This window comes from Perognathus longimembris, chromosome 5 (genome assembly GCF_023159225.1).
Source record: "Perognathus longimembris pacificus isolate PPM17 chromosome 5, ASM2315922v1, whole genome shotgun sequence".
Taxonomy (NCBI): Eukaryota; Metazoa; Chordata; class Mammalia; order Rodentia; family Heteromyidae; genus Perognathus; species Perognathus longimembris.
In genome coordinates, this window is record NC_063165.1 from 658,459 (window position 1) to 686,224 (window position 27,766).

Genomic DNA, 27,766 nt, shown 5'->3' on the forward strand with positions numbered 1-27,766 from the left:
AGAAAAAGAAAAAAGAAAAAAATACACTGTCAAACTAATTTACATTTTTATACAGATCAAACTGATGTTTATTTAGTGTCATTTTTCATGTAAGCACTGTATTTAAAGAAAGTTAGAAGAGTCTTCATGTAGCACCAAGGCAGGCTTCCCCGAGAGTTGAGTCCTGTCTCCAACACCACCCAACCTGGAGCTGTGTGCCACCCAAGTCTTGACAAAGCCCTGCCTCCTGCTCGGGATGCATGTCTGCATGCTCATCTTTGGCACAGGCTTCATCTCCCATGGGCCCCCTGGTCAGCACAGGGGCAAGCTACAGCAGGCCTTCCACTGGCTCACAATAAAGGATTATGGGTACATTCTTCATATCACATCCTCCCACAGCTCTTATGGAATGGTGATCATCCCAAGGCGCTACCAATTTGGTGGGGGAAATCAGATTCTGCTCAGGGACAGATGACAATGCAACGTTGGAAATCAACATGAGATCCCCACCCAGCCCCTTAAACATAGGCTCTACACAGGCAAAAGATCCAGTAGTGAAATGTGCAATCCAACTCTCAGAAGGAACTTCCTGTGGCCTGGGGTGTCTGAGAGTAAAGATGAGGCTGGAGAGAGCTAGCTCTTCCAGCACCAACCTGGCCTAGAAGCAGCATTTAGGACACCCATCACTCTAGCCTCACTCTGGAAGGGGAAGGAACAATGGGGCGGGGCAAGAGTAGGCAAGTAGGACCAAGGACAGAGCAATGATAGAAGCACAGAACCTACCTGATACCAACAGCCAAAGTCTGTGCTTCCTGATCCCTTGATCCCTAGACCTGAGGGTGTGGCAGATGGTGGCAGAGGACACTGCAACCAGCTAGGGCATGCAGTGCAGAGAGGCAAGAGAGCAGATGCTCAAACCCTCCTGGACCTTGGGCCATCCAGGGCTAGTTCAGTCTCCTGAGCCATCCTTGACCTAGTCTAAGGACCCGCAGGTTGCAGTTAGGAAAGTGACTGATTTCTTTCCCAATAGAAGGCACCAGGTGGTTACCTACTCCCAAAGCACACCTGTAGGGTTCCTATGACCTCTTATTTGAGACACTCCATCGGGAGTCTGCATTTTTTGTATTTCTAGGCCAGAGGGATCCCTCTGGAGTACATGTGCTCCTCCTCTACTCTGTACATGGCAAGAAGCTGCAAGGAAGGAACAACAGCCCAGAATGCATGGTGGACACACGAAGCCTAAAGGAGCCACAGACAACAGTCAAAGCAGGGATTCTTACAGTGACTGGACTTACACGTGTCTACACATCAAGTGTTAGGAAATAAAATCCACACATATGAACATAAAAAAAATCAGAGTTGGGATAAATCTAACAAAAGATATCTAAAACCTGGGTATGGAAAACTAGAAAGCATGATTGTGAAGAATGAAAGGATCCCTGGGAGCTGGGAGAGGTGATCACAACACTGAACACTTCAGACAGGGGTTAGTCCAAACCTACTTACAAATCCATATTGACACACAAGCTTTTGTCTAAAATTTAATTTTATCTATTTATTTTTAATTATCACCTGTGCACAGGAGTTGCCATTTAACAAAGCAGGTTAAGCTCATTTTTAAATGTATGTGGGACAATTAATCAGACCAAAAACAGCCCCCAAAAGAAGACAAAGCAAAAAGACTCATTTTCCAGAGATTTATCTGTCCAAAGCTACCATGAATTAGGTGAATTAGTCCATGTGGCAGAGGCACGAGGAGAAATAAGATCACGAGGAAAGCAGTCGGAAGGCAGTGCTCACAGGCGTGCAAGGCAGAGGATGGGTCTCTCAGGGAATGTTGCTCAGTCAACTGAACAAGCAAGGCAGAAAATGAGGCCTGAATGGTCCCTTAGGGACTCGAGCCTCAGCTCAATTCCAGGTATGCCCACATGGTAAGTGTAAAGTGTGGCAGACAGCACAGGCATCCTCCATACAAGCTAGGAAGACGGGGAGATTCCTTAAACACAGATAGGCACTAAGTGCTAAGAAAAGGTTTCCACGATGGGCCACACTACAATGAAGATTTTCTGTGTCAAGAGACATTGTCAATGGTAAGGAAGGTATCTGCAGCTCATTAAACTGTGAAGCACTCCTATCCAGGGATTACTTCTATGCTGCTCATGGAAAGGAGGTCAGAGCCTTTTTCACATAGACTAGAAGCTGCTGTCCATAGGCTGCAGCCTACCCTCTGTATCTATGGGGTTCAGATTCTAGCCACCATGGATTAAAAATATCTGAAAAAAAGAGAACTGTCTCCTTTGTGCAACTACTTAAAGGTAATTTTTTTTAAAAAAAAGATTGTATCTGTACTAAACATGTGCAGAACTTTTTCTTGTCATCATTCCATAGCAATTTAATATAAACTACTAACAAAGCATTTCTGTTGTATACAAAGTTATCTGATGATTTAATGAATAGAGGACTAGGAAATACTTGCATCATTCTCTATAAGGGACTTCAACATCTCTATAAGGGATGTTGGTATACAAATAGGGTTCTGGAATGAATGTTCCAGTGGATGCAGAGAGATGATCATACATCAAAAGGTATCTACATCAGTCAAGCAAAAGAGTAAAAGTCACTGTGTGTAACCCCACCTGCCTACCAGAATGGCTACAACATCCCACAAAAATGGAACAGAAAGCCCTGGAAAGCAGTAGCAGAACTGGGCCACTTATACAGTTTGCCTGCATGCCAGCTGGTGCATCAGCTGGAGAAAGACATTTTGTGACAATGAAGTAGTCCATATGCCTCTGCTAAGACCCAGCAACCCCAGTCTCTGACTATAGATACTGTAACTAAAATTGACATCAAATGTGAATAAGCAGAGCAGCAATATACAGCCCAGTGTTCCACAGAGTTAATTCCCTACACTACCCAGTGTCTCCATGGAGTTTATTCTCTATACTGCCCTGAGTCTCCATGGAGTTCATTCTCTATACTGCCCAGTGTCTCCATGGAGTTCATTCTATACTGCCCAGTGTCTCCACGAAGTTTATTCTATACTGCCCAGTGTCTCCATGGAGTTTATTCTCTATACTGCTGAGTGTCTCTATGGAGTTTATTCTCTATACTGCCGAGTATCTCCATGGAGTTTATTCTATACTGCCCAGTGTCTCCATGGAGTTTATTCTATACTGCCCAGTGTCTCAACAGAGTTTATTCTATATTTTCCAGTGTCTCCATGGAGTTTATTCTCTATACTTCCCAGTGTCCCCATGGAGTTTATTCTATACTGCCCAGTGTCTCCATGGAGTTTATTCTATACTGCCCAGTGTCTCCGTGGAGTATAGGATCAGGGATATGGCCTACATCATCAATATGTTAAAGGAAAAACCCAGAAGCCTCAGAAACACTAAAAAGCTACTAAGAATCAGACTGAAAAGCTAAGGTTGGGCAAGCTGAGAGAAGACCTGGCTCTGTTGCTTTGAACCCAGGGAGGGCCACAGCCATGAAGCTCTGCTACTCAGAACCCCACAGATTCACAACGGCCTGTAGTGTGGTGACGAGAACAGGAGGTTGTGTGGGGATGGTATGAGAGGCAGCTAGGAAATTCCCCACACTGCTGGCCTCTCACCTGCTGAAGTCCCACACCCCGATCTCCTGGCCACTGAGGTCCTGCACCTATGTGTGCATGATGAACGCGTCCCTCAGGTGCTGCCCTGGGCATGTCCACAGTGTGACTGGGCAGCTTGGAGCAGTGGAGTGCCCTGAGGGCAGAAGTAGTAGTGCCCCTTCAAGCCACACACTATGCTAAGGGCTTCACACCCACCAGATATCCCAGGGTACCTGAGGGCCCTTCGCAGAGTCTGGACTGGGTAGCCTCAGCAGGAGACTGTGCTGTGTGCATGTGCATGTGGTGGGGGGGGGGTGCTGGAGGCCACGTGACTGCACTGAACTCCCTCACTCCTCCACAGGATTACAGGATTAGATTTAATCCCTAAAACAGCAGCCGCCGCCGATGAAGGGGCTGGGATTTCAATAATCTTCTGATAGCCTCATAATCCCCCAAAACCTTCATGCTGCCTCCCTCATGTATTTATATGCATTTCATTTGTTTTTATTTCTGCATATTGTTGGAAAACAAGACAGGTATGTGTATGAAAGACAAGCCTTCCTTTTGTATTGGCCAATGCACAAATACAGACTTACAAACATATTATATATATGACCCCGGTAAAAATCAGTTTGAAAGCCCTCAGGTGTCTAAATTTTCAAAGTTGGTGCTACTAAATTCTGCCAGAAAGAATTCAGTTGCATGAGCTTTGTCAAACAAGGACCTTGGAACTCTAATTGGAGCCCCTCTCCAAACAGAGAATCTAGCTGTCTTGCTTTCACTTTCAAATAAATGTACTTGTAAAACAACAAAATAAAAGAACAAAAACCCCAAAGACCTCATACTAGAAATGATCTGAAGGAGACCCCACATTGTTAGTACAGCTAAGGCAGGAAGTCATGGCCCCTCCTCAGTTCAGCCCTGAATCCTCCCCATTTCTTAGAACCATAGGCTGGGGGCTTTGGCGACTGGAGCTAATGATGGGGATGAACACAGTGCTTTTGGAAGCTCATTTAGAATCAATCTCAGGTACCATTTCTGAAGAAATGCCAAGTTCAGGGGAAGTGATGAAGTTATAAGAGCTCTGTCCTTATCAAGGAACTAAAATCTCTGATAAAGATGTTTCCAAGAGTTTGACTCTCTTGCTTTTTTGCTCTATAAGAGTTCCTCCCAACCAATGGATGTAGCAACAACACATAGTCTTGGAGGCAGAGACTAGCCCCTTAAAAGATTGCTGAACCTGCCAGCGCCTTATTCTTGAACAACCTTCAGAACTTCAGAACTGTGAGAAATGAATTTCTATTCTTTATAAAATTCCCAGCCTCTGGTATTTTCTTATAGCAGCACAAATGGTCTAAGTCAGCTTGTTCTGCTGCTTTGAAGCTTAAAAAAAGAACATTGTTCTTGATCAAACAGCCTGGGAGAACCCAAAGTAGGTCAACTATATCACATACAAAATAGCCTTTGAGTACAGGTGCTCTGGAATATGGGTGTGCCATAAGGCATTGATGTCTATAACTTTTACAATAATAAAATGTTCACAATGATGACACATTTACCACAAAGAAAATTATATTTGAGTACAATTTATGTGGTGGTTTTCTCAATAAATATCACTGAGGCAACAGAAAAAAGAAAAGAATAGAAGAAGGAAAAAAAGCTCAATCAATCACAGGGCTTCATGGCTAAACCCAGCTGTGTATTCATCCTCATGACATGATGCTGTTCCTGGGTTCAGGCCAACAAAAGTCTTAAAAGCACACATATCTTTCTAGGTCACCCTGACTGGTGGCTTTTCAAGATTTGATGATGATAGCAACAGAATCTTCCCTAAGGTCAACTAAAGAGAGAGGGAGAGTGACAGAGACAGAGAGAGACAAAGACAGACAGATACACACAGAGACAGAGAGACACAGAGAGACAGACAGACAGACAGACAGACAGACAGACACACACACACACACACACACACACGGGGGGGGGGGGACATCATGATGCCAGCAGCACTATTCTGAGTTTGAGCAGTGAGGTGGGGGGAACCACTGGAGGGGATGAAGTAACAGACACTATACCAGAGGAGCAGCTACTGAATCTCAAAGTATGTGCATCTATGACTTGGTTTTAAAGCAGAAGCATATCGTAGAGGCTGTACGTGTGGAACAAACATGAGCCACATCACTCTAACTGGAGTGACACTAACTCACAGCCCACATCATTCGATACCCAGTGTAACACTTATGGCCACTGCCAGGCAGTTGCTACCAGCACTCACCCAGCAGTTCTTGCTGCTCGTTACCAATGCTCCTTCTGTCTCTCCTGTGACCAGCCTCTCTGAGAGTCACCCATGCTACTGTCTGACAGTTTTGGGGCCCAGTCATCACAAATCCTACCGTGGATCAGGACTTTATGGCACAATCGTGATCGCAGTTGGCCCCTCCTACCGACATATCACACTGCTTCTAGTTTAGGGAGGGGAACAAAGCTGTGCCCTGTGGATCACATTTCTGGGCCTTGTCATCTCTTTGGGGTGACTTTCTATCTTCACAGAAGTCTCACATCCTGACGACTGGCATCAAAGGCCCCTCTTTCCTCTCCCATGAACCACAGTGTCACACCTCAGAGACACAGAGGCTTTTACTTGTAAGGGAGTTTGGAGGAAGAACTGCAGGACCAATGGGGGTTTCCATCTGGTAGATAGGGACTGCCATCTTCCACACAGAGCTGGAGGCTATACCCCCGCAGTCTGTGTGGGCAGCCTGGGCTCCTAACTCCCGTGGGGCATGCCCTCACTCACCACCGCATCTGGGACTTCAGTCGGTTCATTTGTGTTCTGCATTTTCTATGAACTGTATTTTTCTGCTGCTATTTTTGTTTCACAGCCTGTGGAAATGTTGTTCCTCCTTTCTGGGCGACAGGCTGGCTTGCTCACCCACACTCAAGCCTTCTTGTATCTATCTTGTGCTGCCCTCCTAGGAAAAAGACTGTGGGTGTGTCTATGTGCATGTATATGCATATGTGCATGTGCACATGTGTATATACATGCATTTGTGTGTCTATGTGCATGTGTATGCATGTGTGCACACAGTGTATGTGTGTACATACTTGTGCATGCACATGTGTGCACATGTGTGCATGTGTGTACACACATTGTATGTACATGTGCATGCATGCATACATGTGTTATGTGCATATGTATATGTACCTGTGTCTGTGTACACATGCACATAAGTGTATATGTGTACATATGCATGTATACATGTGCATGTACATGTGTGCGGTGTGCATGTGTATGTATGTATGCATGTGTGTGTGTGCACATGTGTGCGCGCAGGTTCTGGAGTTGTCCTCTATCACTTGAGCCATACCCCCATTTCCCTCTGGATTTCTGTGCTGCTAGTACATTATGCCATTGCACACACATTTGTATTTGTTGTGTGTCTGTGTTCTATAATGAGATATCTGTTTTATAAAGATGTCTGACTCAGGGCTGAGAACATGGCCTAGTGGCAAGAGTGCTTGCCTTGTGTACATGAAGCCCTAGGTTCAATTCCTCAGCACCACATATATAGAAAATGGACAGAAGTGGCGCTGTGGCTCAAGTGGCAGAGTGCTAGCCTTGAGCACAAAGAAGCCAGGAACAGTGCTCAGGCCCTGAGTTCAAGGCCCAGGACTGGCAAAAAAAAAATAATAATAAGATGTCTGACTCAATATCTCTTGCTAGCTAGTTTATCCATTCCTAATGGCTTAAAAGTCTCTTTGGTTACAGCAAAAACAAAACAACAAAAACAAAAAAGCCTGAACTGTTTCCACCCTCTATTCCTGCTTAAATGTTTTCCTCTCCCTAACTGCAGCTTAGTGTGAGGTACAGACCCAGGGAAGCAGCAGGGCAGAAAGCACAAGGAGGGTGGGAGGGAGGATAGGCACAGAGCCTGCAGAGAAGGTGGTATGGGCACAGGGCTCTGCATATGCCTCTCTACAAGTCTGTATGTCAGACCAGGAGGTAGAATCTGCATCTGGGGTACACCCCAGTCTTGCCAGGCTTGTCCTCTATCTACTGGACCCCTTCCCAACAGGCTGTCTTCTCCCTGAGATTATCTGGCCCCAGTTCCTTGTTGGAGACACAATATGGCTATCATAGTTCCTTCTTCTATACTGACTACCCTGTGGGTGCTTCGTGTGACTAGGGGCTTTGGCTTCTGCCAGAGCGTCCCTCCCCAGCCACGGGTCCTGAGTCCCTGTAATCTCTAGATCCAGCAAGTAGAAAGAAAGAGTCCCTCTTTCTTACCAGTGTCTGAGGCTTAGCTATCTTCCTACCCAGCTACACACAACTAAAGCAACATGACTGTGCCCTGAGAGACCACCCCCCCCCACCCTGGCTGTCCTCCTGACTGTGCCCTCAGAGCCCCCCCCCCCCCAATCCTGGCTGTCCTCCTGACTGTGCCCTGAGAGTCCCCCCCCAATCCTGGCTGTCCTCCTGACTGTGCCCTCAGAGCGCCCCCCCCCGGCTGTCCTCCTGACTGTGCCCCCACCCTGGCTGTTCTGCTTGCATCAGACCTGTAAGAACACTAGACAGCATGCACCCCTCTCCCAACCCAGTACTCAGGTGCAGACCCTCTAGATACGACCCCAGCTGCAGCAGGGGCCCTGGGGGACCTGCATTTAGCTGACCCTTGCAGAGCCACTCCAGTGGTTCTCAAACTCAGAGTGGACACCATGCACAAGCCTGGGAGGCCTGTCCATTGCAGAATGCTTCCTAGAACACAGTTTCTTTTATTTTTAAACTTTTTTATTGGGTTTAAGTTACTACATACTTTTCACAGTATACAGTCTAACTTTCACAATGGTGAAAATTGTCATTCTACTCTACATAGCTTATAAAGTCTATGAACTTTAACAATAAAATCACTTTCTCCATTTTGGATGATATGTACATTATGTTCCTTTTGTTTAGCAACATCCCTCCTCCACTCATGCCTTGCCTCCCACTCCTGCCCCATGAGTTGCTTAGTCCCTTTCATCAGTGTCCAACGTAGCAATGGTCCCCTCTGCTATATTGTTGTTGTTGTTATTATTATTACTATTCTCACACACTTTCCACTCATTCTGTGTCCTCTTATCTTTTTACTGTATTTTGGTATCTTGAGACTTGTTTACTTTGTTCTATTTTAATTCTAACACCCACATATCAGGGAGACCATACACCATTTGTCTCTCTGTAGAGGAGGGTTTCCAACTCAGTCCCTCCAAAGGGTCAGGCAGCTGGGGTTCAGAGCAGCTAAGATAGGTAACAAAAACCTGTCATTTTTTTCAGCTGATCTGGCATACCTGGCCCCCCCCCCCCCAGTTCTGCCAGGGATGGTCCTGTCTACTTTTGGGGACCTGTTGAAACAAAGTCTCACATCTGGGCCTACTGTTTTATGTTCCTGGCCTCTGAATCCTCTTGTATTGCAGCAAGATATCAGATCCTCCCCGGGCCTTGTTGCATGGTGGTAGAATGCTTTGTAGAGGCTGCTGGCCTTTCTGAGCGGGATTCAGCACAGACCTCCCACATACAGAGTGTGGGACCTACCTGACACCACTAAACCCCACTGCATGGGGGCACTTCGGTCCCCAAACAAATCATGGTCCCAGGTTCATGGAGGTATGTGAGAGGAGGGGTCTCAGTGTCTGAGGGTGCCATCCTGCCAGTGAGGAGTGCAGGGAAGGGTGGGATGGGGGCACCAAGACAGTTATTCCAGCTTGTGCTGGCATTCTCCTTCTGCAGTCTCTCAGCTGCAGCCCTGTTCTACTCATGTCGTATCTTTCACTATCAGCTAAGGGAGAACAGGACAGCAAAGCTGGCCCCATAGGCACTTACTGTTTTCTAAAGACAACATCCTTCATCTCCCTGGGTAGGGGAGTATGATGTTATAATTGAACATGACTATGCGTGGTCACCATGACTGTATGCCTTGCTCTTGCTACCACATGCTATGATTTAGTGTTCACATTAAGCCCTGTTATTTGAACACAAACCAGGAGGGTCCAGAGATACAGAAAACACTAAAACTGCATTAGTAAGTGTGTCTTTTTCCAGAGGCATTTACAACCAAATCTGAGAAGCACTACATTTTTCTGTTCTGTTTCCCCTTCGCTAAGAGAGAAGGAGGAAATTCCCTTTGGAGCAGGCCATGGGACTGACTAGGAGGGAAGCAGCAGCTGGCCAAGTGCAGCCTTCCCAGGCTTTGCTGTAGGAAGAGGGAGGCCGCCTCTATCCTCAAGGGCACAGCTGCTATTCCGTGCAACTGAGATGGGGCACAGTTTCTAATCTAAAGTGCTAGTGCTTTATTTCTGTGTTGCTGGCCACACATTCCAATCCCTGGAGAAACAGTTAAAAGTATTTACCTCTGAAAGGAAAAAGACAGTTTCCTAATGAGATACACTTAGATTGAATACCTCTGGTTCTGGAAAGTTATCTTTGGAAGCATTTTCCTAACAGGCATAAAGAGTGCCATGTCACTTGAGTGTAGCACCCCTGGTTAGAAACTACAGACTCATACATCTCCCCTTCATGGGACAAAACATTAGTCAAGGGTCTTAGCTTACAAACTCTTGAGCTCATCTATAGGGCAGGCAAAAATGTGAATTTTTTTTGTTACTCATAAGTAGTAAAAGTCACACTAGTTTCACAGTTTAAAAATGACTATATATCTCACATATGCTTTATTATGTGGGAATTATGGTCAATGGCCTTCCAGACATAAAGAAAATTATTTCTCAATCTAAGTACCAAGTTCCAAAATACGCTCATTAAAAACCTGTGTGTGTCAGCCTTACACTGGTGTTCACCCACAGAAGTAAACAGCTCGCTGGCTCAAATCTGAGTTCAAGATCTGCAGCAAAGGCAGTACCAAAGGCACTGGTAAAGCCAGGCACCAGGTCCTGGTTCCTAAGGAACCAATATATCCAGGGGTGGAGATTGTATTCCTGTCCATATCTGATATTGCTGACTAACAAACGCATAAAGTTCTATGCATTTTTCTATGGATAATGTCGCTTTAAAAGTAGAGTATTAGAAGGACATGGGTCCTTCCGAAGGAACCATACTAAAGCGGAGGACCAAGAACGCACATTACCTTCTAAATGTCCGAAAGTGTTCACAAGAAGCCCATTCTGCTCCCGCCACTGAGGGAGCTCTACGACCTGCTACAGCCACTGCCCTCAGCACTCTTTCCCAACACCATCCCGCCAACTCTGCTTGCCTTGCCCCATTGCTTGGGGGTCTATTTGCATACGTGGGGTCTGCTTTCGGTGTAGTCAGCCTTGGCTTCCTGCTTTGTTATGCCGCACGCGCACCCAGCCCACAGAATCCCCTTACCTCAGAATAAAGCACCCCGAGGGGTCAGGATGATCGGGTTGGATGTAGGTACCAGATGGCCACTCTCCCTGTTTAGAGAAGATGAAATGCTAAAGAAGAAAATTTAGAGTGATGTTTTGTTCTCCACCAGAGGCGGCCACCCATCCCATTGGCTTGGGGTGGGAGCCGCGTGACATGGCCCAGGCACATGTGACCTACTTTTCGCCCAGCTCCCCTTGTGCCCTTGGAGGAGCACCCAACACTCATGGCTGTCATTTCAATGGCCCCTTCCCCCAACAGAGCCGAGGGAGGCGGCATGCCTGCAGGACATATGTGCAGCAGCTCAGCCTGTAGTGGGGGCCTCAGCCAGCATTAATCCACACAGAGCTCTCCAGACTCAGGCTCTTGCTGCTGCTTCTCTGACTGTGCCCACCTACAGCTTCGGCAGGGGGAAGGTCCCTAACCCATCAGCTGTGGTGTTGTCCTGGGCTTGGCTGAAGATGTACTGCAGGTTCTCCTGGAACTCAGGTGGAGGCAATTCCTCATCAGGATGAAGTGCTTGGGATGGCTCAGGTTGAAAATTCTGTCCTTCTCCCTTGGTTAATTACTGTGGAGACTCCTATAAATGAGCCCACAAATAAGCTCGGAAGTGGACAAATGTGCTGTGTCCTGGTCGGCAGTCCTTATGTGGGTGGTGATCTGCACAGGCACATGTAGGAAACAATCTAGAGCTCCAAGTCCAGGCACTCGGGACCTGCGAGGAGGCGTAGCACATGTTCCAGCTGCCCACCACCAGGCCACCTCCACCTCCAGGCAGGAGACGCTGCCCTCCACCTCCACCGGGACTGTAGGTCATCCCAGCTCCTTACACAGGGTCAGAGGAGAGCAAGACCAAAACACATGCAAATGCACACGAGGGCTCTGAGGCTGAGGGAGCTGCTGGGCTGTGCGGGTGGCACACGGCTCGGGGGGAAGGGGCTGGTCACCACGGCCCCTGTAGGTGCTTGCAGCTTTCTGAAGCTAACCAAGGTGCACAGAGAGGAAGTGGAGTCCTACTGCCTCACCAGGTAAACAGGAGCATCTAGTACACAAAACTCACAAGTCATCATCCACTAGAAATACCACCTGCCTGCGCGGTTTGGAAGTCTACCCTTTCTGGTTTCTGTCCAGTTGGCACCATTATATCTTTTTCTGAAAACAGGACCACATTGCCCATGCATGTCCTGTGTTTCATACTCAACATACATACTAAATATTTTTCTTTGTTAATATAAGTAATTCACATAATACTGATCAGGTTCCCCAATGGCACTTTTCTATGACTAAGATATTAGATATTCCAGGAGGATGAAAGAGGAATAATGTGAAAATTGATTGTTTACAACTGAAAATAGAACAATGTAATCTGTTGAAATTGTTTTGAAGGGGATAGGGAGGGTGAGATTGGCTGAAATCTATTGTAAACATGTATGGAAATGTGGCAGTAAAATCCCCCCTGTATAACTAAAGGAAGCTAGTTTAAAAAGAAGACACTATACGTTCCATTTTATGGCACTTTACTGTATCTGCCCTGCTGGCTGCATCTACAGGCATACAATGCTGGCAGAGGCTCAGACACTCCTGCCACTGATGGGATGACAGGGGCACAGCGTTGCTCAGACTGAGTCACAAAGCTGGGGAAGCAGGCAGACCCGGGACATCAAGAGCCTGGTTGTCGCTACTGACTGTGTGGGGAGCACCGGGCACCGATCCTGGGCTGGCATGGGCGAGCCTGCGGTGACTCTGAGGAAGGAGCTTGGTGGAAGGTAAGCAGGGGTGAGGGGGGAGTCTGCAGTGACTCTGAGGAAGGAGCTTGGTGGAAGGTAAGCAGGGGTGAGGGGGGAGTCTGTGGTGACTCTGAGGAAGGAGCTTGGTGGAAGGTAAGCAGGGGTGATGGTAACATCAGGGACGAGGACTTAGCTGCAGAGAAGACACAGGTTCCAGCGCTCACATGATCTGGAGCAGTGGCATTCCTACCTCTTATGTGTGATGGGAAAGACAGGAAGATGACAATGCGGGAACAGAGAGGGACCATGACAGGGGCTAGTCCTGCAGTGGGAAAGGACAGGGAGTTAGTGTACACAGGCCACGTGGAGAGTCTGGAAGCTGTGAGGTCATCCCTTCTGAGAGTTGTAGCACCCAGGAGCCACGCACAACGTGGAGCAGAGGCTGCTGAGGCACATGGCAAGGGAGGAAGGAGCAGGCGGTGCTGGCCCAGCCCTGACCCATCACTGTGGGATCTGAAGGCAGAGGCCAAGTGGCAAGTCATCCAGCAGGGCTGGGAGTGAGGACAGGACAGTGCTGAGAGATGCCGTGGAGGACAGAGACAAAGGACAAAGGAAGAGCCCCGCGCAGTGGCTGGTGTGCTGGCCTGCTTCCAGGGGCTGTGCTGCAGCTCCACGGTGCTATCCCTTGGATGGGCATCACCAGGGCTATGCTTGGGAGGGCCTGGCCCTGGAGGAGGAGGAGCTGCTAAGTATGGTATTCCTCTCAAGCAGCTTGTCTCTTCCCCCGCTTACTGTCCCAGCCTGTCCTGTGCACTGCAGGCCCAGGCCAGCCCTCCTCTCCTGTTTCGTTTGGACACTGGATGCTCTTCAGGTTGGCTTCCTGTTTCTTTAACATTCCCCTTCTTTCAGGGTTTTGGTTTGGAGTTGTGTGGCTTTCCCTCTCTTCTCCTTACATTAGGTGTTCCTGGGCCACCATCCCTGTGCCTCCCGACCAGCCCTGCAGCCAGTCACTCCATGTAACCTAGTCCTTTTACTTCTGAGGCATTTCAGGAGACAGAGGACAGAAGGCCACAATCACAAAAGCATTGTTAACACATGCAAATACAGTACTTTGGAATGAAAATGTCAATTGAATTGATATGTACAATTTTAACTGACATTAGCCTATTCACTCCTTGCCAACCATTCAGCTTTTGGTGTGTACAATTAAGAACCCAATGGTATTATGACAAATCAGAAAGCAGAAATGGATTCTAATACACATCATACATATATATATTCAAATATAGGAAATATTTCATTTTCACTTTTCTCTAAATTTCAATATTTCAATTTTCTCTAAAACAAGCAGAAGGCATGTACACTGGGCACTGCTAGGGATCAGACAGTGACAATAAGAAAAGTTCAGGCCGGGCCTGGCCAGTCTGGGAGTAGAAAGCACTGGTTCTGGCTCCTGTCTTCTCAGCTGAATGCTGTGTAGAAGGAACGGGATGCCTTTCCTGCCTCCTCGGGCAAGCATCTTGCTGTGAACCACAGGCAGATCTCGCCAGACCTCTTGAAGCAGGTGCCTCAGCCAACAGGCCATGAGCCTGGAGCCCTGCTGCTGTGCCCCAGAAGCAGGATGGAGGTACAGCTACTCCTGTGCTCCTGCCTGCATGCCACTCCATGCCTTGGGAAGGCCATGGGGCCTTGAACCGGGAACAGTGACTGTGTGTACACTGGGAGTCTGTCAGGCACACTGGATCACTGCTGCCACGAGTATTCAACAGTGGCAGAGAGATGCCACAGCTTCCTCGGGCAGAGGCAGAGGAGCGAGCTCTCCACCCTGCCTGGGAACAGTGCGGTCAGCAGGGAGGGGGGAAGGCCAGACAACCCAAGGCACAGACCCCAGCCCTGTACAGAGGATGGGATGTATTTACCACTCTTGACGCACAGTCATGCTGGGGCCCGCATGGTGCTCTATTCTCCCTGAATTCCCTCTTCCTTGACCCCTGTTTTGCTGGCCAACTCCTCTGCTGCTCGACTCTTCTGCATGCTTTGCTCACTTTTTTTTTTGTCAGTCCTGGGGCTTGAACTCAGGGCCTGAGCACTGTCCCTGGCTTCTTTTTGCCAGTGGACCCACTAGAGACAGAAAGAAGAATGGTGGGAGTTATTTAATAGGGATCAAGTTTTATAAGATGAAAAAATCTGGAGATGGATGAAAGTGATGACAGCACAACAAAGTGAATGTATTTGATGCCACTTACCTGCATTTAAAATGGTTAAAATGTGAAATTCTAAGTTACATCTGTTTTACCATAGTTAAAAGTAAGGATTGGGGATGTGGCTTAGTGGTAGAGTGCTTGCCTCGCACACATGAAGCCTGGGTTCAATTCCTCAGGACCGCATAAGCAGAAAAATCTAGAAATGGCACTGTGGTTCAAGTGGTAGAGTGCTAGCCTTGAGCAAAAAGAAGCTCAGGGACAGTGCCCAGACGATGAGTTCAAGTCCCAGGACTGGCCAAAAGAAGTAAAATATAAATGTTAACAAAGGATTTGTGGTAGCCTATACCTACACAGGGCAGGACAGGAAAGAGTCCTGTTTAGCTTTTGTAAGTCCTTGTACGAAATAAACTACACAGCCTCTCTGGGCCTCCATTTACTGAGCTGTAAAACAGATAGATTGTTCCAACTTCAGAAGGATTTGTTTACTTACTGTTTAAATTCTCTTTTCTTCTTGCCCTCATGTATAGAGGGCATGTGCTTTACTACTCATATTCAATTTGCAGCTCCTTAGCCTCAATTCTTTCTGGAAGACCTTTCAGTAACAAGCACTTATTTCTTTCCCTTTGATTTTTCCCCTTGTTATAACATTTTCTTTTCCTTTTGCCAGTCCTGGGGCTTGTCAGGGCCTGAGCACTGTCCTTGGCTTTTTTTTGCTCAAGGCTAGTACTCTACTGCTTGAGCCACAGTACCACTTCTGGCTTTTTCTGTGTATGTGGTGCTGAGAATTGGGCTTCATGCATGCTAGGCAAGCACTCTACTACTAGGCCATATTCCCAGTCCTATGCCTTTTTATTTTCTCACCAGCTCATTAGTCTACCAAGCTGCCATGGCCTCAGAAATCATTCTACAATACTAATGCATGACTTTGTTTTTAGTGATACTGTGGTTTGAACTCAGGGCCTCATGCTTGCTAGGCAAGTGCCTAGCACTTGAGTGTACCACTCAAGCCATACTTTCAGCCCTTTTTGTTTTTCAATTATTATTATTATTATTTTAATAGGATCTCACATTTTCATTTGGGCAGGCTTGGACTGTAATCCTCCTACCTGCACCTCCCACAGAGCTGAGATGACAGGCATATAATGCCATGCAGTTTTTATTTTTAATTTTTGGTCTTTTCTTTTTTGTTACTGGGGATCAAACCCAGGATACTGCACTTGCTAGGCAAGCACCTTGCCACTGAGTTACTTCCCAGCCCCCATGCACAGCTTTTATCAGTTGAGATGGAAGAGCTTCTAACTTTTTGCCTGGCTAGCCTCAAACTACAATCGTTCTGATCTCTGTGCCTTGTAAGTGGCTGAGATTGCGGGCACTAGTCATAGTGCTTGGCCTAATGTTTGACTTTCATTGTTGTATTCTTGAATAATATAAACATTTGATTTTCTATGCATATGTTTACTAATAAAATAGCATGGTTTAGAAATCACCAATCTTCCTTAACATATGCTGCTTTAAGATCCATACATGCCTATTCCCTACCATCCAACTGCTGTTACACTTCCACATTTCCTGTTTTTTGTTCTCAAGTTTTCTATACATATTTCTTCTTTATTCTGTTTTGGTGCTTTACTTTCCTAGGAAGTTGTCAATTTCATGTAAGGTTTCAAACATATTATCTTATATTATCCATGATACTCTATTTTGTTTCTTGTCAATGGTATCTATAGTTATTTCTTCCTTGTTTGTACCTTGGACTGTCATCAGTGTTATCCTTCATTTTCTTTAACCCATCTCATCAGAAGTCTAGTTACTCTTAAACAAACAAGCAAGCAAGCAAACAGCTCTTCGATTCTGTTAGTTTCTTCTGTATTCTTCCTCTCATTGGTTTCTGTCCTTTCTTCTGTTGCTGTTATTGCTCTGAGGATTGAACCCAAGGCCTTTCATGTATGAGACAAGCACTCTACCACATAAGCCATTCCCCCACTGCCTTTCTAAGATTTTTTTTTCCTGCCTCTTTGGATCCTTGGGTTTGTTCTCTTGCCCCTTTTAGATTGATTTATATTGGCATTTTTTTTGTTTTTCCTGTTTCTTAGCATATGTATTTATTTTTTAAATTAAATTTTCTTGACAAGGTGATTTGCAAAGGGGGTACAGTTACATAATAAGGGAGTGAGTACATTTCTTGTCATATGTGTTACACCCTCATTTTTCTTTCCCTTCCCTAGTTCAGATAAGCATATATACAATATCCAGTGTGCCAAAATCATATGCAGTAACCACGCAGGGTTCGCCAAAGGAAATTCATTTAGAATATTAAACGTAAAGACAACAATAGAATCCTCCTGTGTTCTTCTCTTAGAGTTCTTTTTACTTATCCTCATCTTAAATGATCATGTGTACATAGCTGTTGAGCTATTGTGATCCACTGATAGGTCTATCCTAGACCTTTTTATGTTTGTCTAGTAGTTGTTTGGTTTTAGATACATAATGTAAAGTCATTGACCCAAACATGCACATGTATTTATGATTACAAATATTCTAAGCATAGTTTTAACTGTGTCACATTAATTTAGACAAGTGCTATTTCATGATCATTCAGGTCAACATTCCTTGATTTATCTTATGATTCTACTTTTAATGCAGAGATATTTTTTAAAAATAGCATATCATGATATGAGTTATTCCTCTGTTACTGACTTCAGTACAATTGTCTCATGGGTGGAGGCAGGCTCACAAAACACACTCTAGCCTTGCACATGTTCTGTGTGCAGAGTTCAAGTGTGCTGACAGCTCACACTCATTGTGATGTAGCTGCAGATACTGAGTGCTGGCGGTTCTGCAGTATTAGGGCCTTCAGGCACAGTGCTCCTCAGATAACTCACTCACAGTTCTGTCCCTGCAAGTACGTGGTGACAGTCCACACCACTGGTGCTGATATCCACAGGGTGGCTTCAAACATCACAAGAGCATCTTGTTTCTACTGCTGCTCTGCCCCAAGCTCTCAGGACCTACTCTTTCCAGAGACCCTAGGATGACCTTCAACATTAGATATGAGGATGACCCCCCTCATTTCTAAAACTCACACTTTGTTCCTGATTCCCAGGTTGACTACAGGAGAGGGAAACAAGCCTGTGTGGATCATCAGTGGACTGAGCCTGAGGGTATGCAATCACAACTAGCCACGATTGCTGGAATTGCTGGAACTTCCCCAAAGTCCTCTACAGCAGAACCTCGGGGCCCATCACAAGGTGAAGGAAGGTAGAACACAGGATCCCAGCATTTCCAACATATGCTTTCCTCAAAGATGAGCTTGGCTCTGCAGCTATATCCCTAGTGAACAAGCAAGCATGAGTGGATAGCTTTTCAGAAACTCACCTTCCCCCATAGGCAGGCTCTGCAGTTCAGATCAGGTCCATAAATGTGAGCACTGAGATGCACTGAGGCTCAGAGCATCATCACCAGAACCGAGGACTTGTAAGCAGTTTGGGCTTGTCTGGAGCCCACCTACCTGAAACAAAGAAACAAAGTAGTATGTGAGCTCCCAGCTGCATGACCTATCCATCACAATCATTTATTGCATTCAACAGAGAAGTAAATATTTCTTAAGCATTCAAGTGCAAGGCCCGTGTGGGGAGATGTGCACTGGTAGAGCTGACCTGCGACATCTGTGCACCAGACGAAGGCAACGAGACGAGGGCAGGCATCCACGCCACAATGAGACATGGGGCAGGCATCCACGCCACAGTGGGCAGCCCAAACCCGTATGAACATTTTATACGTAGTAGTTTATCTATATATGCAGTCATTTTAAAATGCCATTTATTGAACTGTGTAATAAGTATATTTCTGCACTCTTGAAGTGAAGCCCAGCCAAGTACTGCTGGCTCATGCCTGTAACCTTAGCTACTCAGGAGGCTGAGTGTCATGGTTCATCTCTAATTCATCGGCAAAAGGGCAGAAGTACGGGTGTGGCTCAAGTGATGAAGCTCCAGTCTTGAGGAGAAAAAGCACAAGACCCTGAATTCGAGCCCCAGTGTGTAGGTACACACGTACACACACACACACACACACACACACACACACACACACCAGAGAGAAGTCCATCAGTGTTGGGCACCGCTTATTGCTTTAAGAGGTGGTCCTGGGCCCACCTCTTCTCCTGGCCTGGGGCCACATGGCTGCTAGCCCTGCCTCACGCCTCAGACTGCGTGCGCGCCAAGATGGTGGCGGACGGAATCCAGGGGGCAGTCCTATGGGACATGACGACCGCCTATAGAGGAAGTCCCATGACGTCACTGTGATGGACAGCTCAGAGTCAGCCTATCGCCATGTCCAGCTAGCCACTCCAAATCCCTCCCCTTCCTGCCGCCATTACTGCTATATAAACCCCACCCTGAAAATAAAACCTCGGATTTCGTGGGACGTTTTCCCAGAAGCGCCTGGAGACCTGAGTCCTTATTTAAACGTGAGGGGGCTGGGTGGGCGTAATTCGCGACTTACACACGTCCTCGCTTTTCACACTAGGCCACCCTCCAGCCTTTCCCCTGCGGGTAGGGAGAGAGCGCGCGAGGGCCGAGGGCCCTACATTTTGGCGCCACAACGTGCAGCACGAGCGCACGGGAAACAGACTTAAGAGCTACCGGTGAGCCGGGGATTTTTATTTTGGGTGTGTTAGTCCCTCCATTGGAACGATGGGGCAGAGCCAAAGTCGATGGAGCGACTCGTCTTTTAAGATTTTGAGGTCCACGCTCCAAAATACTGGATTGGACTTTTCAGACACTCAAGCCAGGGGGGCCTGGAAGACTTTGGAACATGCTGCACCCTCAGTGGAGACTGCTGGCCTTTTTGGCCTGGCTGCTGGGGAGAGGGGCGGACTTCCTGCTGGCCTTTTTGGCCTGGCTGCTAGAGAGAGGGGCGGACTTCCCACTGCCCGGAGGGAGAGGGGCTTGGCGCCCCACCCCGACAGGCTCGCATATGGGTCCGGGCCGGGACCCCCGGGTTCCGAGCTGGGGGCTGTGGTTCTGGGATGCGCGGCAGCAGCCGTGGAGCACGTCACGTCCAAGCTGCCGGCACAGAGCAGGTGCTGCGGGGTCTGCGTATTGGGGCCACGGGCAGGAGGCCTGGCAACAGCAGCGCACGGGGCTGGCTGTGGAGTGGTGGCACGTGCCGTTTTCAGGCTGGCTTGCGTTTGCTCCCGCCTCCCCCCCCCCACCCCCCGCTTCTGAGGCCTAGGAAATTTGCTGGACTTGCCTACCTAATATCTGTTGTTGGCTAATCTGCTTTAAAAGAGACAAAAAAGGCTTTAGGTTTTTGTTGTTGATGTTTGGTAAGTTTGGGGATTCACTTAAATTCAAATTGCTGTTGGCTAAGCTTTTGGTGGACAAAGGAAAGGTTTTGGCTGGTGGGCACCGCCCACCCTCACCCCAGGTGGTGGGCGTGCGGAATTCCTCAAGGCTGGGCAGGGGCTTGGAGTCTCCTGATAACCCTGCCCTCCACTCGGGCAGCAGCTTTACAATGAAGGTGTCTTGCTGTGAGCCTGAATCTGTGACAAGTTTTGTTTCCTAGGAAAAGCTTTTTTTTGCTTTCTAACTGACCATGTGGTTCTAAAATATGGGCAAAATAATATCATTGCCACTGGAATTCCAGTAGACTTACATGGCCAATTCAGAAGAAGAAAATTTTTTTCTAAGCACGCTCAAAGCTTGTGCACAACTGTCTGTTTGTATCCGTCTGTCTGTCTGTTTGTGGGTAAAATATGTAAAAACTAGCATCATGGTTTAAAAATCACTTGCCTTTTTAACCATTTTATCTTGCTTAAGTTATGTTAAACGGGTCTTTGCAGCCTGTGGGTGGAGTCACAGTGAACAGCCTGGAGGCCATCCTGACTCTTATTACCAGACTCCAAGCCAAAAGAAAAAAAATCCAGGTTTTGAACCCAAGCTGATCATGTTTTGGTGCAAGCAAATGTGTCTAAGAAAAACTCCAAAAGGTTCAAATATGCAGCCTGTGGTATAAGTACAATGATGTAAAACCAGTGTGTTATTCTTTATGTCCATCTATGCTAAAAGTCAAGTGTACGTCTGTTCCTGACAATTCTTTGGTATAGACTAAGGTTTTGCTTTTCCATTTTTCTCTCCTGTGCTCTCATAAACTCTTTAAGATCTAGGGATCCAAGAAATTTTATACAAATGAGACTATTAACCTAAATTTTCCTGACCCAAAATTAACATTTTGCTTCATAGGATACAGGTCAACATGTGTGTGAGCTGCGTGGCTCCCAAACTGCCTGGTTTCACTACTAATGATCCCTTATTCTCTCTCTCTTGTGTCAGAAACTGTAGACTTGGTTGGCCCTTGATCTGTGTGGATTTTATGACTAGGAAGATGGTTAAAGGCCCAATCCCTCTAAAATCTTTTTAAAGTTGTCACCCTGCTTAAACCAGAAGGACATCAGCCTACAAAAGCCACAGTACTCAGTAAACAACCAGGAAATACCGGGAGATTTCAAATGTCTTTAACCAGTCTGTGTAGAATTTTGCAGGTAACCCAGCAGGAGGTGTGGCAATCTATCCAGGGGACTCTGAGATGCCACTACAGCCTTGCCCAGATCCAACCAATCTCTCCTGCCTGCCTCCATCACACATGACTAATGAAGCCTGCTGATCCAGGATAGAAGACACAACCACTGCTGAAGCTGAGACTTTTACATTGTCTTAACCCTTTGCCCTCTGATTGTTATTCATTTGTGTTCTCTTCCACCTGCCAGTAAGGTTAAATGATGATTTTTTTTGATGGCACATGGATCTCATTTAGTCTGCTGTTTCCTAAGTGTTATGACAGAACTCTGACAAGTATTTGTTGGTCAATTCTCAACAAGTTGCAGGTAAAACTCTATTCCTACTGCTCTCCTTGTTGCTTTAATTGGAAACAAAAAGGGCTTTTATTGCTAGAACTCCTCAGATTGCAATTCGAAGCCAGCCCAGGCAGAAAATCTCTCTAAAACTCCATCTCCCAACTAACCAGCAAAGAGCCAGGCTGGAAGCTTGGCTCAAGAGAACCAGCCAAATGCTGAAAGCAGCACCGTGGCTCAAGTGGTAGAGCACTAGCCTCGAGCAGAAGTGCTTAGGGACAGTGCCCAGGCCCTGAGTTCAAACCCCGTGAATGCCAATGGGGGGCAAGCCATCCCAGCAGCAAGCACCTAGACCCCTGGGACTCAGCCAGTCCAGGGAACAAGGAACATGGAGAGGAGTAAGAGGAGAAAGGTGTCACATCCTAAATGGAGTCACCTTATCTCGCCCTTTCAAAATTAATCAGAGCTGGGAGATCAGGAGGAATAGTTGTTTACCCACCCACTGCCCATACCTGTCCATTTTCCTTTTCCTGCCATTTGTATATATGTACATATATTTATTTTAGCCTCTGACTGGCTACTCAAAACCGGTCCACTATCCCTAAACACTTCCTTCAGCTATCCCTCCTTCCTTGTAATTGGCCACAATTGGGTTTATGTTCCAAATGGAACTTTTCTGGCTTATTCCCAGGGTATGTTCTCCTATGTCATTCGTGTTAACTAGTCCTGTGAACTTGTCAGCCTTTTGCCTGACCTCTTCCAAAGTCTCTTTTAACAGGATAACATCCCTCACTGAGGTTGCCACCTGGGAACTTGCAGTTCAAGGCCATCATCTTTCTACACTGCTGTGCCCAGCGCAGATCTGGACCCTGAAGGCCCCAGCCCTAGGGACTCCTTGTCATGCCCAAGCTGCAGGAGGTAGCCAGAGGAAACCATGACACCCTCTGGCCCTGATAACCATTCTCGTAGAAATGATGAGGACTTTTACCAACCAAACTGGATGGTACCAGGCCATCAGGGACCCCTGACTACTTCGCCCCCTTTCAGCAGGAAGTAGTTCCAGAAGAGACAACCTCCGCCCATACTCCCAGCCTGGTGCCCTCCTCTGTTATTAATTAAAACAAAAGGGGAGGGGCAGCCCCCATGACCAGTTAAGGACAGCTATGTTTACATTAAATATTTTAATTTACACTAAAAAATTTTAAATCTCCCCAAAACAGCATGGGAAGGGGCTTTGCATATGCCTCCCCGATTGGGGAACCAAGCCCAATTTGGACACGAGCATTTGCTCTGGAGAAATGTCTTCTTGTTCTCTCTAGGAAAACAAAGACCGTGGTGGATTTCTTCCTGCTCTTCCATGGAAATACGGGAAGCCTGCCTGCGTGCATCAGCAGTGGACCAGCGCCGGCCCTGCTTGCTTCCCGGACTCTGCCTTGGTGTCTCCCGTGGTGTAATGTTTTGCTGTGGCGATATTGCCTGCAGCTTTGCAAAAGAACTAGGAATATTACATTGTTGTTTCCCTTTTGTCTCTCCCCTGCTGCTAAACTTAGGGGTTTCCATTGGAGGGAAATAGGAGTTGAGGGTTTTGACACCTTGCTTCAATGTTTATGATAAAATGTTTACTAACCACATGAGTTAAGTCACCCCAGCACCTCGGCTACCGTGGACCTCCAGAGTCGCCAGAGCCCGAACCTGCTTCTATCTCACCGCCAGAGAAGAGGAGTGCTGCTTGCGTTGAGTGGCGCAGAAAAGGACTAAGAACTCCAATTTTCTCTGGCAATGGGTGGCCCCTTTGCCTTATGTCTACATATGCCTTATGTTTACATCACTTCCTGCTATTTAAAAAACAGAAGGGGGAGATGTTGGGCACTACTTATAGCTTTAAGAGGCAGTCCTGGGCCCGCCTCTTCTCCTGGCCTGGGGCCGCATGGCTGCTAGCCCCGCCTCCCACCTCAGACCGCGTGTGCGCCAAGATGGTGGCGGGCGGAACCCAGGGGGCAGTCCTATGGGACGTGACAACATCCCATAGAGGAAGTTCCGTGACGTTACTGTGATGGACAGCTCAGAGTCAGCCTATCGCCATGTCCAGCTAGCCACTCCAAATCCCTCCCCTTCCTGCCGCTATTACTGCTATATAAACCCCGCCCTGAAAATAAAACCTTGGATTTCGCGCGACGTTTTCCCAGAAGCGCCTGGAGACCTGAGTCCTTAAACGTGAGGGGGCTGGGTGGGCGTAATTCGCGACTTACACACGTCCTCGCTTTTCACACTAGGGCACACTCCAGCCTTTCCCCCGCGGGTCAGGAGAGCGCACGCAAGGACCGAGGGCCCTACACATCAGGACCTGTGAGAGGTAACAAGAAACACAAACCTTTTCAGCTGATGAAATTACTTCCCAGCTACACTGTGAAGTTACATAGCATTCCAAAGCATGCTAAAACTATTAATAGTGCAAACATGAGACACCAGAAATGCACAACTAAGTCTGAAGAATGCAAATAGACCCCTAAGATAGGCCAAAATAGGAAGCTCTGGAATGAAATGAACTATAAAAGAAACCGAAGAGAAGGTCAAAATCAACCTGGAAATACTATTATAAGAGACCAAAGGAGAATAAACAAAATTGAATGTATAAGGGAAGGCTACAAAACACAGGAGAAAAAGAGACAAAGCAAGGTAAAAATGATCAGAGAGCATCTGACACACACAGTGCAGAGGCTAAAAGAGATCCAAGACATTGGATCTCTTGAAAAGAAGAGTAAAAGTATGAAGTAGAACTTGTACTTAAGGTTGAATCCCTAGAAATGTTTTTAGGAAAAAAATGCCTCTGAATTGAGAAAGTTCTTCACATATCTGAGCGCACTGAGCCAGGATGGTGGCCTGTGAGGCACAGAAGATCTCCTGGACGTCAGGTAAAAGTACCAGCTCCTCTGCGTGGGGAAGAAGTCAGATAGCATCAGACCTCAACATGGTACATGGCACCAGGCATAGCACACAACACCTCACAAACCCTAGCAAAAATAAACTGTGACAACACAGTCTTCTGTCAACCAGGGTATCATTCAAGATTAGAATTATAAATATCCAAGAACCCAGTTAATGCTGTGCTTTCAAGTGCCTCATGCAAAGTCTCCTAAAAGACAATTTCAAATCAAGAGACAATTGGGAGATTTGGCATAGACAAAAATAAAGGAGTCTTTGTTGATCAAAGACTGAAACAAAATACGAGCAAGGTCAAACGCAGGTATGAAAATTGTTTTTTTGTTGTTGTTGTTGTTGTTAAGAAGTGAAATACAATAAATAAGTAAGGTGTAGGTGAACTGGAAAACAGGAAAAGTGGAGTTAAGTTCACTGACTGGCATATGCAAGCTGGAAGACAAGAACACCATTCAAAGCTGACAGACTAAATAATGACATCAATGGAGGAATAATAGAGACTACGGCTTTTGAAAGGTATTGCAGTCAGAATCTGAGTCTGCCAGTTTTGAATCTGCAGATCCAACCAGCCATGGATTAAAAATACTAAAGAAAAAAAGGGAAAGTGGGGGGGGACTGCATCTATACTGAACGTACACAGACATTTTATACTGTCCATATTCCTTAAGCCATTTATTGGCATTGACATTGTGTTACGTATTATAGGTCATCTAAAGACGCTGTCAGGCATGTGGAGGGATAGGTGGAGGTTCTATGCAAATGACAATCCATTTCAATAAGGGACATCAGTATTACACAGAATCTGCAGTGGGTTCTGATAACAATTTCCTACAAATGTTGAGAGACATAAGTATGACGGTAACTAAGAACAAAAACATAAACCTTCCTAAATGTTAAAAGGATTAGGAAGAGAAAAAAATGAAGGTGACAAACTATATTTTAAAAAGATAGTAAGCAAAAGACAACACACACTACAAGTACAGGAATAAATTTTGACAGCTGAAACTAAATACATCAGCTGCTATCTTGATGTTTTGGGAAAATGGAGATGACACTCTTCCCCCAAGTAAGAGAAAGAGCTGTCCTGTTCTTGCAGGCCCTCAGGAAAGGACGGCAAGACCACACTCGTGTGGACTACGACTAGTGCCAGTATGGAGAGGGCTCTCTCAAGAGCACAAGAGGTCCAGAACAATTTTGAGCTCTTTTCTTTTGCCATATGTAGTTCTGCAGTCACACTGAACTCACTTCTAGTAGGAAGAGTGGTGACACTGCCCTATGAAGGGCTTAAGGGGTCAGCACAACCAAACATGAGGCTTCTCTGGTGGAGAGTGCACAGGAAGCTGAGCATTTTCTTCTATCTCAAAGCAACAGGTGAGTCCTCCTGAAACACCCAGACAGTGGAAGTAGTGGCTGTAATTTCAAAAGAATCCCCAGGCAGAAGGACCCGAGAAAGAGGCAAGGGAGAGCTGCCCATCCATTGGGAGGGGCAGTGAGCTCACTGCCCTGGCTAGGGAGCCCTGCAGTGCTGAGAACACATGGCAGAAGGGACCCAGGAAAACACTACAGAAGCTCGACTTGTCTCAATTACTACCCACATAAATCATAAAGATACAGGAAACATGAACAACACAAAATGTGATAGTATTTATCAAATTCTGCGCCTGACAATGAGAAGATATGCATTCACCTAAAACTCTCAGAGAACAAAGTAAAAGTTGACAATTCTTAGCCATAATGTAGGTTCTCAAAAATCTTGAAGTTATGGATCAACAGGCTATAGTTCTACCCACTAGAGATTTGAATTAAATATCATTGGCTGGTGTAAGTCCTTTGAACAACTAACTTACAGTCTAACAGAATGAATGCCAGGTACCTGGAACTCCATGAGATCAAGTGAAGGGAAGTAGAGAGGACGGGTGGGAGAATGCAATCACAATATACACTGTGTATATGTAAAAATGGAACTAGGAGAATTAAGGGGATGGGTGGAACTGAGAGAGATGGGGAGAATGATGAAAGGGACGGCATTAAGATGCACTGTACTCATAAACTGACATGTTGAATCAAACTACTTAAAGATAAAAAATATCATTGGCAAGACAACCTCATAGTTCCCTTGCATATAACATTTTTATGCTTTCAAATAAAAAACAGACAGGAAGAATATAATGAAGTTAGAAAATAGGCAATAATATTACTGCATACTAAAATTGATAACAAGCAGGTACAAGCTTACAGAAAAGTTGATAGCTTAAAAAGCCTATATGAGGAATAAATAAAAGTAGAGGATTAATGAGTCAAGAAGCCAATTTAAGAAATTAGAAAAAGCTCAGAAAGTAATAATAAGGAAAAGATCAGAAGTTAAGCAAAGAAAAAAAGAGAGAGTCAATAGAATAAACCATTAAGTTAAAAAGGCAGAACTTTAAAAAGCCTCAGTGGATGGGAAGGTGTGACATCATCCAAAAAGAAATGTACTGCTTACCTGACTTACGCAGCTGCAACCCCTCTATACACCACCGCGACACTAACAATAATATAGATGTATACACACACAGGCACGCGCGTGTGTACGTGTGTGGGTATGGCTCAGCCCCCTCGGATGATCAAGAAAAGGGATTCTGGAGCTGGCACAAGGACAGAGACAACAGAGCAAGAGGAGCATCTTTTACATGTCTCCCTTCCTCCCGGTTGACTTAATATAATTATGTGTTGACCAACTGCATGAAGTACCCAAGACTTAATATAATTATGTGTTGACCAATTGTATGAAGTACCCAAAAGTAAAACCAACGGTAGTCCACAGTCTGAAAACGCCAAAAGGACACAAGCAAGAAAAAAAAAAAGCCCTCCAAATTCTTTTTCATAAAACCTTACTCCTTGCACAGGTTACACACAAGGGCTAGTCTGCTAACAGCAGTACTGGTGGCAGAGGAAGGGGGCCTGTACATCCACCCCATCCTGCTTCCAACAAGTGTCAGCAGAGGCCATTGAGACAGTTATGTAGAATCAAAATTTCCAGGACACAAACAAAAGTTGCTTGTCATACAAACAACAAGGAACATCTCAACATGAAGGAAATAATAAGCAACAAAGGCTGAC

At 46.2% G+C, this 27,766-nt stretch overlaps 1 protein-coding gene across 8 annotated transcripts in view; it reads right to left on the minus strand.

The window, feature by feature from the left end:
- Positions 1 to 27,766, minus strand: part of Pcbp3 (poly(rC) binding protein 3) — a 194,012-nt gene that overhangs the window by 46,906 nt on the left and 119,340 nt on the right. For 6 of the 8 annotated variants that reach the window (XM_048346071.1, XM_048346077.1, XM_048346074.1 and 3 more), the window contains one exon: positions 18,256 to 18,388. In XM_048346071.1, the coding sequence (XP_048202028.1) occupies positions 18,256 to 18,265 (10 nt within the window). In that variant the 5' untranslated portion in view covers positions 18,266 to 18,388. Of the gene's footprint in view, positions 1 to 10,931; positions 11,021 to 18,255; positions 18,389 to 27,766 lie in introns of those variants that run through there. The other 2 variants (XM_048346075.1, XM_048346076.1) reach the window with 2 other exon arrangements.